This window comes from Gossypium arboreum, chromosome 8 (assembly GCF_025698485.1).
Source record: "Gossypium arboreum isolate Shixiya-1 chromosome 8, ASM2569848v2, whole genome shotgun sequence".
NCBI lineage: Eukaryota > Viridiplantae > Streptophyta > Magnoliopsida > Malvales > Malvaceae > Gossypium > Gossypium arboreum.
In genome coordinates, this window is record NC_069077.1 from 43,490,536 (window position 1) to 43,510,641 (window position 20,106).

Here is a 20,106-nt window from a genome sequence, read left to right on the forward strand (position 1 = left end):
GGTTTAAATTTTTCTATCTTTGTAGTTTGGACTATTTTATTTAGGAATTTAGATATTATTTATCATAAATTTTAATATTATTTAATTGTCATAATGATAAATTTGATTTATTTTAATATTTAAATTTGTTATTTTATTTCGGATTAGGTAGTTTTGGTTGTTTGTTAGTTCACCAGAAAGCTCATCTCTTTTTGTAACACCCCAAACCCGAGATTGTCACCGGATTTGAACACGTGGTGTTACCGGGCTCACTTCTCTTATTTCGCTCTTTGTAATATTGATTGTTGTTCCAGGCAGGCTAGCTAACTGCATCACTGTCGCCTTAAAAATCATATCTCGAGTTTCAAAACTCAGAAATTGATTCCGTAAATTTTTCCTGAATTTAGACTCATATTTCTATCCATGGATTTATTTCTAGAATTTTTGGTCAGGCCAATTGGTACAGTTTATTAGTTAAAGTCGCCCATGTTACAGGGGTCGACTACACTGACCTTCGGGCATTACGACCTGAATATCATCTTGTACAGAGCTTCAATGCTCATACTGTTTGTTTCTAATGAAACTAGACTCAAAGGGGAATCTGCACATATAAGGCACGACTTCTAATTCCTTCTGGATAATTTATGGTAAATTTTCAAAGTCGAGACAGGGGACCCAGAAACCGTTCTGGCCCTGTCTCACGAGAACTTAATTATCTCTCAGTATACTGCTCATATGGTCGTTTCGTTTCGTCCATATAAAAATAGATTCATCAAGGTTCAATTTCATAATTTATTCACTATTTAATTCGACTTCTACTATTTTTAGTGATTTGTCAATCTCATCTCACTGCTGCTGCCCACAACAGTTACTGCAGTAGACTATGCCAATTTCGTGAATCTTTCCTTGGCCTTACTAATCATCCATCATACATGACAAAAATTATGGCCACCTTATCAAAATTAAAATTTCTAAGACTCGTGGCTATAGGTTCTAGCATCCCACTCGACGACCACATAGGCCATTTTCACATGGCTGAAAGTTTACAACCCACAATTCAACAAAACATAATAGCCTATACATGCCAAATGTTCTCCTAGTTCAACTACGAAGACAATACCAAAAGGTTTCCAGCCGGTGTGATGACTTCAACGACGGTTCTGAGCACGCAACAATACGAGTCCAAGAGACCTAAAATGGGTGACAAGAAAACACCGAGTGAGTTTATAACTCAGTAAGTCATAAGCATTCATCAACCATCCATTAATAAAATTTTCGCAACATCAAACAATAAACGAGGCTAGGTACTTTATCCATATCGAAACTATACCATAATTCCTCGGACCTTTCGGTTCAATCTCATACCAAGTCATACATCCACATTTCATATTTTATACAATAAGATATTTGAGGCATTTTTACACACCAACTCATTCACACCACAATCATACAATTGCAATCATCACATAGATTTAAAGCTTACCAAGCTCAACCCCGAGCATGAACGTATTGCCTAATCGTCATGAGCTCAAGGTACTTACCCGATCCGCTGTCCGGGATTAACTCGATAATGTCGCACACTCAGTGCCAATTGTAACGCAAGAGCATATAGTGAATCCGCACACTTAGTGCTATATATTTTCAGCTCGCACACTTAGTGCTATATAATTTTCAGCTCGCACACTTAGTGCTATATGTTTTCAGTTCGCACACTTAGTGCTGTACAATTTTTAAACCCGCACACTTAGTGCCAATCTTGTCACCGTGTCCATTTATACCCGCACACTTAGTGCCGAGACCAATACCTTATGCATGTTGCTGCCTTTATACATTCAACCATGGCATCATTCCATACACATACATTTTCATTTACACATCAACTCATTTAAACACAATTGCGTATATATTATGGTCATTTACCTCAACACCAAATATATGCTTAATGACTTACCTCGGATGTTGTCGAACGTCTTCAACGGCTATTCAATTACTTTTTCTTTCCCCTTATCCAACTTCGATCCTTTAAGCTCTTGAGCTTGTTTAAGAACAATTGAATTCATTTAATTCCAATTCAAATAGACGATTTAATATAACACATGTATATTATAAGGTTGAGGTACGTATGACTTATTGGTTAACTATCAAACACCATACGCATATATACATATATTCTCTAGTCATGCACAACCCAACATCTTACTTGGGCATTAACAACTTTATAGATATATGCATATCTATGTTAAGGTCGAATATATATATTTAACACATTCTACAATTATGGTTATTTATAATGACTAACACCGTTTTATCTCAAGTCATACTCATAAACACATCCATCTAAATACATTCGTACTTAAACATTATTCGGACTTAACACTCATATCACATTTATAAAACTACAAGCCGAATATACCTATACTTACATTACTTAAACATCAACCCTCAATTTCTTTGACAAAGCACATTCCCGGAAATGATAAGACAATATAACAGCCTTTAATCCAACTTATAATTCATTTACATCACATTCCAAGCATTCACTCTATTCTATCACTTAAAATACAAACATTACTCAATAACTTCCTAGTTCAAATTCGCAATTACACATACACACACAAGCGATTTCTTTTCCTACCACCCAAACCACCTATATGAACATTTAACTAACTCATACTTCACCCATCCACAATTCTTGATTCAAACATGAAGAAGGTAATCAAATTTCTTCACTATCAACCATGGCCGAATGCTTCATTCACCACCCAAAACCAAAATTTTAGCATGGGCTAATTGAAGAACTTAGTAAATAACTTAAGTTAAGCTAAAATCCCAAAATCTAACAAGAATTACTAACCTTGTTTTTGAGCTTAAGATGACCGAATGCCGTATCCCCCTTTCTTCTTTAACATTTAGGCTCCTAAGGTAGAAGATGAACACCAATATTTTTTTTTTCAATTTCCTTTCTTCTATTCGGCCAAGGCACCCAAGGATGAGCAACAAATTTTCTTCCCTTTTTTTTTCTTTGTTTCTCACGGCAAAAGAGCATCCACACCCATTTTTTTTTCATCATTTTCTTTTTTTTTTTCCATTTCTTTATTCTCCCTTACATCATGCACTAGGCCAACATGTCTAGGACATGTTTTCCTTGCCCATCACCTAGTCATGGCCGGCCACTCACTTTAGGAAAAGGGGTTATTTGACATGCAAGGACAACCCTTTTCCCACATGTATTAATAGGCCACCTTACATTTGCCTAGCACATTTCTAAATTTTCTCACATAAGTCCTAATCACTAAAATTCCCCTATAATTAAGCAAAAATTCAATAAAGAAATTATCACACATGCATAGTCACATATTTAGACAGTAACTATCATACTCAAATAATTTAGTGACTCGGTTTAGCGGTCCCAAACCGGTTTCGACTAGGGTCACTTTAGGGTGTCACAACTCTCCCCACTTAAGAAATTTTCGTCCCGAAAATCTTACCGTAAATAGGCTCGGTATCGCTCTTTCATAGAGTCCTCAAGTTCCCAAGTGGCTTCTTCCATTCCGTGTTTATGCCACAACACCTTCACTAATGGGATTTTCTTATTGCGCAACTCTTTTACTTCACGCATCAGAATGCGAACCGGCTCTTCTTCATAACTCAAATTAGGTGAACCTCGACCTCGGATGGAGTGATTACGTGACGGTCGGACCTATACCGTCGAAGCATCGAGACATGGAAAACGTTGTGGATCTTTTCAAGCTCAGGGGTAAAATTAATCGGTACGCTACTGGTCCAACTCGTTCGGATACTTCATACGGACCGATGAACCTCGGACTCAATTTGCCCTTACGGCCAAATCTGAGTATCTTTTTCCAAGGCGCAACTTTAAGAAACACTTTATCTCCCACCTGATACTCGATGTCTTTACGTTTTAGATCCGCGTACGACTTCTGACGATCGGAGGCTATCTTCAGACTCTCACGGATTATTTTCACTTTCTGTTCAGCATCTTTAATCAAATCCACCCCGAAAATTTTGCCTTCACCGAGCTCAGTCCAAAACAATGGTGTACGGCATTTACGACCGTAAAAAGCCTCGTAAGGTGCCATCTTAATACTTGATTGAAAACTATTGTTGTAAGCGAATTCAATCAAAGGCAAATACCGTTCCCATGAACCACTGAACTTGAGGATGCAACATCTCAACATATCCTCAAGTATCTGAATTATCCGCTCGGATTGACCATCGATTTGAGGGTGAAAGGCGGTGCTGAAATGCAACTTGGTACCCAAAGCTTCTTGCAACTTCTTCCAAAATCGCGAGGTAAATCTCGGATCTCTATCCAACACGATGGAAATAGGCACCCCGTGTAATCTCACAATCTGAGAAACGTACAATTCGGCTAGTTTGTCCATTGAAAAATCCATACGTACGGGGACAAAGTGAGCCGACTTAGTCAATCTATCTACAACGACCCAAATCGCATCCTTCTTACTCGCTGACATTTGCAGTCCGGATACAAAGTCCATTGTGACTCAATTCCATTTCCACTCGGGTATCGTGATCGGCTGAAGTAATCCTGAAGGCACTTGATGTTCCGCTTTCACTTGTTGACATATTGAACATCTCGAAACAAAGTCGGAGATGTCTCGTTTCATACCATGCCACCAAAACTGACGTTTCAAATCGTTGTACATCTTCGTACTCCCCGGGTGAATTGCCATTCGACTACTATGAGCCTCGCTCAAAATCATCGAAACAAGTTCCGAATTCCTTGGAATACATAATCGTCCCTTGAACGTCAAGCAATCATTGTCGTCAATCTGAAATTCCGATTCTTCATTCGAAACACATTCGGCTCGCTTAGTGACCAATTCAGCGTCGACCTTCTGAGACTCAAGTATTTGATGAATGAACAACGGTTTGGCCTCTAATTCGACTACTAGCACCTCCTCGGGTGAAATGGATAGGTGAGCATCCATCGCTCTCAAAGCAAACAGTGCTTTACGACTTAAAGCATCGGCCACCACGTTGGCCTTTCCCGGATGATAATCAATGATGAGTTCATAGTCTTTCAATAACTCAAGCCAACGTCTTTGTCGCAGGTTTAAATCTCTTTGAGTCATCAAATATTTAAGACTCTTGTGATCCGAATAAATATGACACCTTTCTCCAAACAAGTAATGCCGCCATATTTTCAAGGCGAACACTATGGCTGCTAGTTCAAGGTCATGGGTCGGATAGTTTCTCTCATGCGGCTTTAGTTGTCTCAACGCGTAAGCCACAACTCGACCTTCTTGCATCAACACACAACCTAACCCAAGCAAGGATGCGTCACTGTAAATGACAAACTCTTTACGGACTCGGTTGTACTAGCACTGGGGCCTCGGTTAAATAGATTTTAGTCGATCGAAACTTTCTTGACAAACGTTCGACCACTCAAACTTAACATCTTTTGAAGTAGTTTTGTCAGCGGTGCAGCTATCATCGAAAAACCCTTTACAAACCGTCGATAGTATCCGGTAAGCCCCAAAAAGCTCCTAACTTCGGTAATATTCCTTGGAGGTTTCCAATCGACTATGGCTGAAATTTTGTTCGGGTCCACTCGGACACCCGATGAGGACACCACGTGCCCCAAAACGCTAACCCCTCTCAACCAAAATTTTACATTTACTGAACTTTGTGTAATACTGCTTATCTCGTAAAATTTGCAACACTAGCCTCAGGTGTTCAGCATGTTCAGTTTCGTCTCTCGAATAGACCAAAATGTCATCGATAAATACAACTACAAACCGATCCAAGTATGGCCTGAAAATTCTATTCATTAAATCCATAAATACCGCAGGGGCATTAGTGAGCCCAAATGGCATCACCAAGAATTCGTAGTGACCGTACCTAGTTCTAAAAGCAGTTTTGGGTATGTCCGATTCTTGGACCCTCAACTGATAATACCCCGACCTCAAATCTATCTTTGAAAACACTGAGGCTCCCTTTAATTGATCAAACAAATCGTCAATTCTTGCAATTGAACCTTCAATTCCTTTAATTTCGTTAATGCCATACGATACGGAGCTATCGAAATTGGAGTGGTACCAGGTACCAGTTTGATGCCGAACTCTACCTCTTGAACAGGTGGTAAACCCGGTAATTCTTCGGGAAAAACATCCGGGTATTCACAAACCACTGGCACAGATTCGGGTTTCTTTTCTAACTCTTTGTCTTCAAGTACATATGCAAGGTATGCTTCGCACCCCTTTCTTACATATTTCTGAGCCATCATTAATGACATTACAGCTGGCAACCCCTTTAGGTCCGTAGACTCAACTCGGACTATCTCGTTATTTGCATTCCTCAGATCAATGGTTTTCTTTTTGCAGTTCACCACTGCCTCATGTACGGTGAGCCAATCCATTCCAAGAATAACATCAAATTCGTCAAACTGCAAAAGCATTAGATCGGCCGGAAAACAAGATTCTCGAATTATTAGGGGGCATCTCTTGCACACTTTCTCAACAAGTACGATTGACCCAAAGGGTTTGACACCGATTACGAACTCAAGAGACTCAACAGTAGAGTCTTCTTTGGATGCTAAGGTTTCACATACATATGAATGAGTAGAGCCGGGGTTAATCAATGCAATCACACTAGTATCAAAGAGAGTAAAAGTATCAGTGATAACGTCAGGGGAGGATGCTTCCTCTCATGCGCGGATGGCATATGCTCTAGCAGGAGCACGGGTCTCGGATCGAACAGCTTTATCAGAGGCTCCTCTCTGATTACCACCCCTACCTCCAGAAATTCTCGGGGCCCTACCTCCAGCCGTCGTTCCACTAGATCTTGCACTTTGCGTCTTATTCCTCTCATCTAGCTCCGTGCAATCTCTAATGAAGTGGTCCTTCGAACCACATCCGTAATGAGCCCTATTAATGACTTACCCCAACATTCACCTAGGTGTCGTCTTCCACATTGGGGGCATTCAGGTTTCTCTTGATGATTATTGCCCACACTAGCTACCGAAGTAGCTCGGGAGTCCGTCAATGGTCGGGCCCTGATGGAAATTCCCGCAGTCGCCCTCGACTTATTTGTGTCCTCCCTGAACTTCTTTACCGCCGAGAACGGAGCTTTGCCCGTCGATCTTTTATGATAATCTCTAGCTTCAAATTCAGCCTTCTTCTTCTCCCTTCCGAGTTCTTCCGCCTTGCAGGCTCATTCAACTAGTGTTACAAATTCTTTTATCTCCAAAATACCCACCAGTAGCTTTAACTCTTCATTCAATCCTTCTTCAAATCTTTTGCACATAGCAACCTCATCAGCCACACACTCCCGAGCATACCGACTAAGTCTTACGAACTCATGTTCAGATTCAGATCATCGCCATACGGCCTTGCTTGAGCTCCAAGAATTCCTTACGCTTCGATCGATGAACCGTTGACTAATATATTTCTTCCGAAATTCGTTTGAAAGAAATCCCAAGTAACTTGTTCCTTTGGGGACTATGGAAATCAAAGTCCTCCACCAATAGTAGGTGAGTCCCGCAACAAGGATATAGCACACTTAAGACATTCATCGGTGTGCATGATAGTTCATCAAACACCGAATGGTGTTATCGAGCGAAATTGCCCTTTCGGCATCATCGGTAACTATGGCCTTGAACTCCTCGGCCCGCTTCCTAATCAAGTCCACGGTGGTTTACTCACCTCACAGGATCGAGAATCGGAGGCATTGCGGGCTTTGGGGTGGAGTATTTAAATTTGGGAATGGTTGGATAACCGGGTTGGTTCGGGCATATTGCGCAACCCACTCATTCATCATGGTGAAGAAGGCTTGTTTCGCCCCTTCATTTTGATTATTCGCGGATGACTGAGGCTCAACAGGCGGTGTCCCTTGCACGGGAGCAGCCGCTACACTTTCAACGTCATCCGCCAAGGGTCTCTCTACCCCGGGTTCCATTTGCTAATCAAAACAAAAATTTCAACCGTCGAAGTCATCACATTATTAAGCACTAACCATTTGGCATGTATAGCTAGACTCACACGCGCTATGGTAGTCCTAGAACCGACTAAACCATAGCTCGATACCAATAAAATGTAACACCCCAAACCCGAGATCGCCACGGATTTGAACACGTGGTGTTACTGGGCTCACTTCCTTATTTCTCTCTTTGTAATATTGATTCTTTGTTCAGCAAAGCTAGCTAACTGCATCACTGTCGCCTTAAAAATCATATCTCGAGTTTCAAAACTCGAAACCGATTCCGTAAATTTTCCTGAATTTAGACTCATATGTCTATCCATGGATTTATTTCTAGAATTTTTGGTCAGGCCAATTGATACAGTTTATTAGTTAAAGTCGCCCATGTTACGTGGGTCGACTATACCGACCTTCGTGCATTACGACTGAATATCTTCTCGCATGAGCTTCAATGCTCATTTGTTTCTAATAAAACTAGACTCAAAGGGAATCTTCACATATAAGGCACTACTTCTAATTCCTTCGGATAATTTATGGTAAATTTTCAAAGTCAAGACAGGGGACCCGAAACCGTTTCGCCCTGTCTCACGAGAACTTTAATATCTCTCAAGATATCTGCTCATATGGTCGTTTCGTTTTGTCCATATAAAATAGATTCATCAAGGTTCAATTTCATAATTTATTCACTATTTAATTCTACTTATACTATTTTTAGTGATTTTTCAATCTCATCTCACTGCTGCTGCCATAGCGATTCTTTGCGATGAGACTATGCCAATTTCGTGAATCTTTCCTTGGCCTTACTAATCATCCATCATACATGACACAAATTATGGCCACCTTATCAAAATTAAAATTTCTAAGACTCGTGGCTATAGGTTCTAGCATCCCACTCGGCGACCACATAGGCCATTTTCACATGGTGAAAGTTTACAACCCACAATTCAACAAAACATAATAGCCTATACATGCCAAATGTTCTCCTAGTTCAACTACGAAGACAATACCAAAAGGTTTCCAGCCGGTGTGATGACTTCAACGACGGTTCCGAGCACGCAACAATACGAGTCCAAGAGACCTAAAATGGGTGACAAGAAAACACCGAGTGAGTTTATAACTCGATAAGTCATAAGCATTCATCAACCATCCATTAATAAAATTTTCGCAACATCAAACAATAAACGAGGCTAGGTACTTTATCCATATCGAAACTATACCATAATTCCTCGGACCTTTCGGTTCAATCTCATACCAAGTCATACATCCACATTTCATATTTTATACAATAAGATATTTGAGGCATTTTTACACACCAACTCATTCACACCACAATCATACAATTGCAATCATCACATAGATTTAAAGCTTACCAAGCTCAACCCCGAGCATGAACGTATTGCCTAATCGTCATGAGCTCAAGGTACTTACCCGATCCGCTGTCCGGGATTAACTCGATAATGTCGCACACTCAATGCTAATTGTAACGCAAGAGCATATAGTGAATCCGCACACTTAGTGCTATATATTTTCAGCTCGCACACTTAGTGCTATATAATTTTCAGCTCGCACACTTAGTGCTATATGTTTTCGATTCGCACACTTAGTGCTGTACAATTTTAAACCCGCACACTTAGTGCCAATCTTGTCACCGTGTCCATTTATACCCGCACACTTAGTGCCGAGACCAATACCTTATGCATGTTGCTGCCTTTATACATCCAACCATGGCATCATTCCATACACATACATTTTCATTTACACATCAACTCATTTAAACACAATTGCGTATATATTATGGTCATTTACCTCAACACCAAATATATGCTTAATGACTTACCTCGGATGTTGTCGAACGTCTTCAACGGCTATTCAATTACTTTTCTTTCCCTTATCCAACTTCGATCCTTTAAGCTCTTGAGCTTGTTTAAGAACAATTGAATTCATTTAATTCCAATTCAAATAGACGATTTAATATAACACATGTATATTATAAGGTTGAGGTACGTATGACTTATTGGTTAACTATCAAACACCATACGCATATATACATATATTCTCTAGTCATGCACAACCCAACATCTTACTTGGGCATTAACAACTTTATAGATATATGCATATCTATGTTAAGGTCGAATATATATATTTAACACATTCTACAATTATGGTTATTTATAATGACTAACACCGTTTTATCTCAAGTCATACTCATAAACACATCCATCCAAATACATTCGTACTTAAACATTATTCGGACTTAACACTCATATCACATTTATAAAACTACAAGCGAATATACCTATACTTACATTACTTAAACATCAACCCTCAATTTCTTTGACAAAGCACATTCTAAATGATAAGACAATATAATGACCTTTAATCCAACTTATAATTCATTTACATCACATTCCAAGCATTCACTCTATTCTATCACTTAAAATACAAACATTACTCAATAACTTCCTAGTTCAAATTCGCAATTACACATACACACACAAGCCGATTTCTTTTCCTACCACCCAAACCACCTATATGAACATTTAACTAACTCATACTTCACCCATCCACAATTACTGATTCAAACATGAAGAAGGTAATCAAATTTCTTCACTATCAACCATGGCCAAATGCTTCATTCACCACCCAAAACCAAAATTTTAGCATGGGCTAATTGAAGAACTTAGTAAATAACTTAAGTTAAGCTAAAATCCCAAAATCTAACAAGAATTACTAACCTTGTTTTTGAGCTTAAGATGACCGAATGCCATATCCCCCTTTCTTCTTTAACTTTCGGCTCCTAAGGTAGAAGATGAACACCAATATTTTTTTTTGTCAATTTCCTTTCTTCTATTCGGCCAAGGCACCCAAGGATGAGCAACAAATTTTCTTCCCCTTTTTTTTCTTTGTTTCTCACGGCAAAAGAGCATCCACACCCATTTTTTTTCATCATTTTCTTTTTTTTTTTCCATTTCTTTATTCTCCCTTACATCATGCACTAGGCCAACATGTCTAGGACATGTTTTCCTTGCCCATCACCTAGTCATGGCCGGCCACTCACCTTAGGAAAAGGGGTTATTTGACATGCAAGGACAACCTTTTTCCCACATGTATTAATAGGCCACCTTACATTTGCCTAGCACATTTCTAAATTTTCTCACATAAGTCCTAATCACTAAAATTCCCCTATAATTAAGCAAAAATTCAATAAAGAAATTATCACACATGCATATTCACATATTTAGATAGTAACTATCATACTCAAATAATTTAGTGACTTGGTTTAGCGGTCCCGAAACCGGTTTCCGACTAGGGTCACTTTAGGGCTGTCACACTTTTCACACATGAACCTTAGGATTAGGCATTAATATATACTCTATTTTAATATTAATTACTTCAACAGATGATTGATAAAAGTTGGATGGATGCTCCAAGATTTAGCACCAATCACCTAGCTGGAGTAGAAAGATTTCTATCATTTGCAATTGGAAAATCACTTGCCATCATTGCAATAATAGGATATTGCACAAACCATATATTGTGGGTGAGCATCTTCGTCTTCATGGTATAATAAAAGAATACAAGCATTGGATTTTTCATTGAGAATCCATTGAAAGAACATCGGTGCAAATCGACCAAACGGTGAGAACTTCTCCATCAATTTGTACGTTGTCACAAGACAATGAAGCTGATTTAAGAGATCTCATAACGGATGCTTTAGGTATCAACATCCTAACTCTTAATAAGAGTTTTGATGGAGTTTCAAGCGAGTTTAAGAATAATGGTCAGGAGTATGATGTTAATGAGGCCCAAAGGACTACGGAGAGAGCAGCTACTCTTCAAGATGATTGTGATATTTCGCTCTATCCCGGTTGTGTCAAGTTCTCATGTGTCTCATTCCTACTTCAGCTTTACCACTTCAAAGCACTTTTTGGATGGTCAGCAAAATCTTTGACATGCTTATTAGAGTTTTTAAATGAGGCATTTCCAGATGGAAACACAATCCTGACTACATACTATGAAGCGAAGAAAAAGATTTCTGCACTAAATCTTGGGTATGTGAAGATTGATGCATGCCCGAATGATTGTATGTTATTTTGGGGCGATGCTAGTAAAAAGATCAGTTGTGATGTCTGTAAAAGCTCAAGGTGGCAATCTTCTAGTGAGTTGGATGCAGATGAACAAGTTGATGGTAGTTGTCGCCGTCCTAAGCCTGCCAAGGTATTACGGTACTTTCCTTTGATTCCTAGACTTAAAAGATTATTTCAATCCTCCAAGACATCACAATCCATGAGATGGTATAAAGAAGGACGGACCAAAGATGGTATCTTGAGACATCCAGCCGATGGTTCTGCCTGGGATGCGTTTGATAAGAGGTTTCCTGATTTTGCATCTGATCCTCGCAATGTTAGGCTAGGTTTGGCTAGCGATGGATTCAATCCATTCCGAACAATGAGTACAAGTCACAGTACATGGCCCGTACTTCTTATTCCTTATAATTTGGAACCTTGGGCATGCATGAAACAATCATCAATGATACTCTCAATGGTTATCCCTGGTGAAAAAGGACCTAGCAACGACATTGATGTCTACATGCAGCCTTTAATTAAAGAGTTGAAGCAATTGTGGACAGGAGTTGATGCTTTTGATTCATCAGCTTCTAAATCTTTCACTTTATGGGCTTGTATTCCTTGGACAATCAATGATTTCCCAGCTTACGCTAATCTTTTAGGGTGGAGTACAAAAGGTCGGGTTGCTTGCCCAGTATGTGCTAAAAAAACTAAATCTCTATGGCTACGATATGGTAGGAAGTTCTGTTATATGGGTCATCGTCGATGGTTATCAGCTGAACACCCATTTCGAAAACAGAGTCGTGAATTTGATGGCACTATAGAGTATGGTGTAGCTCCTATACCACGGTCCGGGGAAGATATCTTAAGAGAAGTTGAAGGTGTCAATTTCATTTATAGAAAAGCTCGAAAGAGGGATAGAGAAGAACTAGATGAAGGGTCAGTAGAACTTGATGTAGACGAGGGGTGTGATTTGTTTAACAACTTTGAAGAATTGGTGGCAGAGGGAGAGGAAGCAAATCTCATAAATCAAGACGAGACTTTATGGAAGAAGAGGAGTATATTTTTCGACTTACCTTATTGGCGTTACAATCTACTTCGACATAACTTAGATGTCATGCACATCGAGAAGAATGTATGTGACAATGTCATTGGCACCCTTCTTAATCTCTCACGCGGTGGTAAAGATAATATCAAGGCACGCAAGGACCTACAAGATATGGGCATCCGAAGTTATCTTCATCCAAAAATGAGAAATGGGAAAGAGTACCTACCGCAAGCATGTTACACTCTTGCATCAAGGGAAAGAGATATTTTTCTTTCCATTATAAAGAACTTGAAGGTACTCGATGGTTATGCATCAAACATATCTCGATGCGTAAATTTGAAAGAGAACAAGTTGAGCAACCTTAAAAGTCATGATTGTCACATTCTCATGCAAGATTTGCTTCCTATATGCTTAAGAGGAGTTGTAGAAAAGAAGGTGCTAGGTGTTATTACAAACCTATCAGATTTCTTCAAGAGATTATGTGCAAAAAGTCTTGATCCACAAGAAGTTGATCAACTTCAAATACAAGTCATGTTAACACTTTGTGAAATGGAGAAAATATTTCCTCCAAGTTTCTTCACAATCATGATTCATTTGATTATTCATTTGCCGATGGAGGCTAAGCTTGGTGGACCTATTCAATATAGGTGGATGTACCCGATCGAAAGTTATATGAAATATATCAATAATATTTCACAATATTTTATTTTTATTATTTTAATTTAGAATATAATAAGTATGTAAAAATAAATGTATGTGATGTAGGTATCTTATGGGATTGAAAGCTTCGGTGCAAAATAGAGCTTATCCCGAAGGTTCCATTGCTGAAAGGTACATAGTTTCAGAATGTCTTACATTTTGCTCCCGTTATTTTTTTGATGTGGAGACTATATTTTCCCGTCCTCCGAGGAATGATGGGAATATTCAAAAATGGTACATTTTCTCTTCTGGAGGACGTCCAATTGGCACCATTAACACGAAGATATTGAACATGCGATCTCTTGCACAAGCAAACTACTATGTTTTATTGCATAGCGATAAGTTATCACCATACCGTCAGTGAGTTTCTTGATGAAAATCTTTTCATTCGATTCTTTTTATTAACCAATAGACAAATAAAGTAATATTTCTTAATTTGTATACATTTTGACAACATTTTACATAAAATCTGAATATATTATAGGAATTTTGGAGTCTGAGCGAAATGTTTATGGTGGCATTCAAATTAGTAAACGACCGAGGACAAATGGTTGGTTGAAAAGTTCCCAAGATGGCTTGCGAAACAGGTAAATTGTCACTATTAAAATAATTTATCATATTATTTATGTAATGAGGGAACATTGTAGTAATTTGTTCATAGAATAAGAGCTAATTGATTTTCTACTATATGGTTAGATTCCAAAGATGGAAGTTGAACAAGTTGATGCTGATGTAATTGCTCTTGCTCGAGGACCGCATAAGGTGGTTTCCACATATGATGGGCTTATAATTAATGGTTTTAAGGTCCATACTAAAAAACTTGAGCAACATCGTAAAACTCAAAATAGTGGTGTGATGGTTTTTGCTGACGGGAGAAACTATTATGGCAATTGCTTAGATGTGATTGGGTGAATATTAAATCTCCTAGGAGTATGAAGAAGGATGCAAATGGTTTTATTATGGTGAAATTTTCTGAGCTTATCCATACAGGGAATCGTGATTCAGACGATCCATACATACTGGCTTCTCAAGCGAAACAAGTATTTTATGTCGAGGATGGCAAGAGTGAAGGATGGCTCCATGTTATCAGAATAAAGCCAAGAGATTTGTTCAATCTAAGCGTTGAAACCCCTGTAGAAGATGATGAATATCCGTAGTGTGATCATCATATTGTAGCTTAATAATTTTAGTTTTAATTTCAACAAGAATAATGTTTTGAAGTGCAAATATTTAGTGTAATTGACATTTTTAATGCAGTATAGCAGAATGAATTGCCCAAAAGAAATAGAGCACTTAGATGAATATGTCATTCATATTATATTAATATCTAAGTTAATTCATTTTTATATTTGAAGAAATTTTGGGTTATAGAAATTATGAAATTATATACTGTTGGAAGCTAAGAATATAGTCTTATTCAAGTTATTGGCTTCATTCCAATTATTCCAATTATTGGTACCACTTATCCCAGTGCGTTTGAGTGAATGATGTTTTAATTTTTTCACAGGCTTGTACCTTTATTTCAATTATTGATACCACTTATCCCAGTGCGTATCACTGTACTGTGATTTACTTATGGTAATGATTTAATTTTCTAGGCAAGGTAAATGATGCAAGTAAGGTTCAAACACTTCTTTTTAGTGCCACCTTGCCAGACTGGGTAAAGGGTGTATGTTTCTTAACTGTTCATGTGTTGTAGTATTTTATTATCCGAAATAAAAATGTTATCTTGGATTTCTTCCTCTTCATTTTTTATCATGAATTTTATTCTTTTTCATTGTCAGATTGCAGCAAGATTTCTTAGAACAAGTAAGAAGACTGTTGATCTTGTTGATAAAGAGAAGATGAAGTGTTATGTAGAATATATCATTTTTCATGCTTTCCTTAAAGCAAAATGAATTCTGTTGTTTTACCAATCTCAATTATATATGCTTGCACGTCACCTTAAATGGGTTTCGGTCAGGCAATTTCATGACATTAGTGGCTACCAATGTGGCGGCAGCAGGATTAGATATCAATGATGTGTAGTTAATTATCCAGGTATATTTGGAATCACATGTTTTACAAAAGCTCGTAATATATTATTTTTTTAGGTTTGATGTGTTATTTGTTAATTTTAATTTATTTATAAAAATCAATTTTTTAGGTTATTATTTTGAAAATTGAATAGAATATAAATTTATGCAAATATTCAAATATTTGCTTCCCCTTTGTCGTTTTGCTGGATATTTGCTTATACTGTTTGTTTTTTTTTTTAGGCTTGATTTGGTCTTTTTGTTTATTTTGCTTGTTTTTTGGTTTATTGGGTTTGTTTTGGCCCTGCTTTTAATAAAATCCAGTGATTATTTTGAAAAATACATAAAAGCCAATGGAATGGACATATTTACAGTCGGTCAAACCCTAAAAGCTAAAATAAAAGGTAAGTAAATAAAGAAGCAAACTTTGCTCCAATTTTACAGTCGGTTTCAAGTTTCCCGCAACAAGGTTGAAAATTCATATTTTTCCCGGTTTTTCCTCCTCCTCAAAACCCATGACTTTTTCGGTGCTCTACTGGGCGCTTCATCGTTAACCATTACTACTTTGTTTTCTAGGAAAATGATTGGGAGAACGCGAACATTAAAAGGTGTACGATTCTCTTCGAGGGGTTCTTCAACAGGTTCGAACACCTTGGGAGGTGCTGCTACAGATAGTCAAAGCACAGGAGATGAAACTCCAACTCAATCAGTAGAAGAAGTACCTGCAACTCCGGCTGGTACCTCCATTTCTTTCCCACTTATTAGTTTTTAGTGAAAATTGCAATAGAAAATTGTATACTCTCCAATCAAAGAAGCTGAAAAATCTATGAAAATACAAGAAAGATTCAATAAAACTTACGCTTTCTCCTCTTGTCCATGCCATTTAGGAAAAAAAAACTTCAACTTCTAAATGAAATAGGACTCCCAGACTTTTCTACTAGCTGGAAAGATAATTACTGCCTTGATGAAGCTCTAGACCAATAAACCCGGAAACCTATTTTTGATTTGTAACCTTATTGCCCACTTTATCACCAAAGTCATGTCTCCATCTTTCCATCACTTTCATCTCAGTTATGAATTTCAGATCGTAAGCTCTTTTGATCTTCTTCTTGAATTTAATATTTTTTTTTCTCTCGTGATTGTAAACTTGTCGTGAGAGCTGATACTGGAAGGAGGAATTTTAGATTATATAGCTTCCTGCCGGCTTAGTTGTGTTTTTTTTCTAGACAATGCTCATAAGATGTTTGATAAAATGCTTCTAAGGAATATTGCAGCCTATTTTGGGGATTTTTTCACTGTAGAATAATATTGGTTAAAGGGTTATCAATGGGGGCTATATCTCAACATATTGGACCCTAGATTTTAGGTAACTGGTTTTAAATAGGCTGCTCCTAAGTCAAAATCAAATGCAAATATTTGGTTGGAATCTAAAATTCATCATGTAATTGGAAATATGCAGTTTATGCCAAATTATTATAGAGTATTGTTATGCATAATTGTTATACGTGAATTTAGTCTAATAGATGGAGTTTGTTCAAGTTATTTTGGTTTTTCGTTCATTTCTGCATTGTAATGGTTTAATTCTACTTTGCAGGTGTTTAAGCATGTTTTGCATTTCTTTGCAATGAAAAAATATAATGCAAATATTGTAATGGAAAGATTTATTAGTTTTTAACTCCGGCTGGACTATTTCTTTGCTTTGTTAAATATGATGGGTTTTTATTTCATCTCAGTTGGAATAGGGCTGGTTTTGATTGTCTGGTGTTTGACTGTTTAACAATTGATTGACTTGAGAGAAATAAAAGAGATTTTATCTCAAATAGTTGATAACTTGAGAAGTTTGTTTTAAAAAAATAAAAGATTTTATCTCAAATAGTTGATAAATTGAGAGAAATCAAAACAGAGTATGCTTTAAACATTTTTCAAATATAAAAAAAAAATTGCATTAAACATAGAGTTTGGGTGAGTTTTCTCTATCCTCTTTAAAGTGGTAACCGATTGAGCTTGTAGAAGTTTAATTACAGATTTTCCAATTTTTTTATATGGCATCCTCAAAGGTTACCTTTTATTGCCTTTTTAGTTTTTTATCAAACGGCCAACATAGAGTTCGCATTATAAAAGTTAACTCTTTTATTAAATCAAACAATAAATCTTAAAATTAAAATTTAACTCGAATTTTTTATTAATTAGAGTTCACTTTTATTTAGCTATGAAAATTTTTGTTATTTGAACAAACAGAAAGAATTTTTGTTATTGTTTAAAAAAAATTCAGTTTTCTGATTAAAAATTTCAGCAAGATTTCAAAATTAAGTTGCCTTAAAAAGAATCTTGTTATTTCAACTATTGAAATATAATTGTTACTTTTGACAGAGGCTACTAAAGGTACTAAGAGAAAGTGAGGGCCTACAAACATGAAAGATATATGGAATCTTCAACCCGGAACTCGTATAGTAGTAGATGCCAACCAATACGGCCAGCCTATTGGGAAGGAAGCGTCCAAATTGGCTGAATTTCTCGGTACAATTGTAAGGACTGGTTCTATCTGTCCTTTGAATACAAAACATTGGAAACATCTTTCTAAATATGTGTTGGAAAACATATTGAGAATCGTTCATGTATGTAGTACATAATCGTTTTCTAATTTAATGTATTGCAATAATTATTCATTGTTTTAAATTGTATGTAATGAGTACTTGTTACATTATTTTGTTATATGTGTAGGAAAAGTTTGATCTCCAAGGTAAGGTGGAGGACTCTGACATCCTCTCACATGTTGGAAAACTTCGGAAGGAGTTTAAATCGACTTTGAAAACTAGATACTACAAAGAGATGGTCCAAGAAGGTCGACCGATTGAAGAAATATACGAAAACAATCCTCCTGGTGTGCATGATGATCAATGGAAGTGGCTAGTGGAGCGATGGGGAACACCGCAAGCTGCGGTATGCACTTTTATTAGACTAAATGTCTCATTTTTCCTGCTTCCACTTACGGTATGATCAAAGTAGGGGGTGCATAAATGCTTGATTTTTGAATGAGGCATAATAAACTTAGCTTTCCTATTACTCTCATATTTTTTTCTCATTAATTAAAACAATAGGCACAATCAGAAAAGGCGAAAGAATCCCGAACAAAGGTGCGTTACGCACACACTGCTGGTAATATAGGATATGCGACCCTCAATGCACAATTTGTAAGTATTACGTACATATTAATCAATACGTAACTTATATTAATTATTCTGCACTCATTGGTGAATATTGTTAACAACTATTGTTTTGTTCTATAATAGGCTGAGAAGGAAGGCCGTGAACCCTCGCGTTTGGAGCAGTTTAGATTTCAACATTTGCGGAAAGATGGAAGTGACAAATTGAACAGTGAGGCATCAGAACAAGTTTATGTAAGAAACAAATGGGTATTATTTATTTATTTATATTTATTTTGACATCTATTTTACTTTTTTTTTCAAAATAGATTTTTCTAATTGAAGAGAACTGTAGGATGAAGCATGCAAGATGGTTAAAGACTCTATGCCAACATCTGAGAGTTCTTTCGCGCCTCAAGATAATATTGTATTAGAAAACGAGATCTATACACAAGTGTTCGGCCCTGACAAGAATGGAAAAATGTTGGGATATGGACGTGGGATGACCAAATCCAGGTTGTTTGGCTATAGGTCAGTCACCCGAGGAAGCCAATCTACACCGGCTATCAGTACATTGATTGAAGAGATGAGTGATAAACATGTCGAGCAAATACAGACAATTCAAGCCGAACAAGCAGTTCGAGAGAAAACTCTACTCGAGGAAGCAGAATCTCGATTTCGTAAGGAGGCTGCGGAGCGAGAAACTCGTTTGATAGCTGAAGCAGAAGAAAGATTTATGAAATTAACTGAAATTCGAGAGGCAAAGTTCATGGAAATGATGGATGCTCGTGAGAAAAAGTATAAGACTCTCATAAATGAGTGTATGGCAAAGGGAATGTCAAGTAAGTACAAGATTTTTCATAGTAAGCATAGTAAGGTGACTATTTTATAACTAGATTGTCAATAGGTTTGTTAATGGTTTAATAGACATTGATTGTTATAACTGAATGCTACATTTTTATTTGATGTCTTCATTGCTTGCTCAACTAATAATTAGTGGATATACTGATGAAAATTCTTTATTTAACTTCAATTTATGGTTCTTTGGTTAATATTAAAATATTCTTCCCATGTGTTCATGTTGTTTGTCATCTAACTTGTATAAATAGAAAATGTACATTGCTATTTTTGCAGTTGAATTTCAGAGTAGCGGACTTGATGATAAAACCTTCAGTTTAGATGATGATGAATAA

At 37.1% G+C, this 20,106-nt stretch overlaps 2 protein-coding genes across 2 annotated transcripts in view; both read left to right on the forward strand.

Moving 5' to 3' along the window:
* LOC128296602 (uncharacterized) overlaps window positions 1-14,119 on the forward strand; it is a 79,374-nt gene extending 65,255 nt beyond the window's left edge. Inside the window, exons 3-4 of the mRNA XM_053032034.1 lie at window positions 11,556-13,709; window positions 13,822-14,119. Of these exons, the coding sequence (XP_052887994.1) occupies window positions 11,556-13,709; window positions 13,822-14,119 (2,452 nt within the window). The remainder of the gene's footprint in view (window positions 1-11,555; window positions 13,710-13,821) is intronic.
* Window positions 14,120-18,181: 4,062 nt separating this feature from the next.
* On the forward strand, window positions 18,182-20,106 carry LOC108468515 (uncharacterized). Its single transcript, XM_017769393.2, has 6 exons — window positions 18,182-18,385; window positions 18,492-18,710; window positions 18,869-18,961; window positions 19,061-19,168; window positions 19,269-19,755; window positions 20,048-20,106. The coding sequence occupies exons 1-6, from the start codon at window positions 18,182-18,184 to the stop codon at window positions 20,104-20,106; spliced, it is 1,170 nt and encodes a 389-aa protein (XP_017624882.2).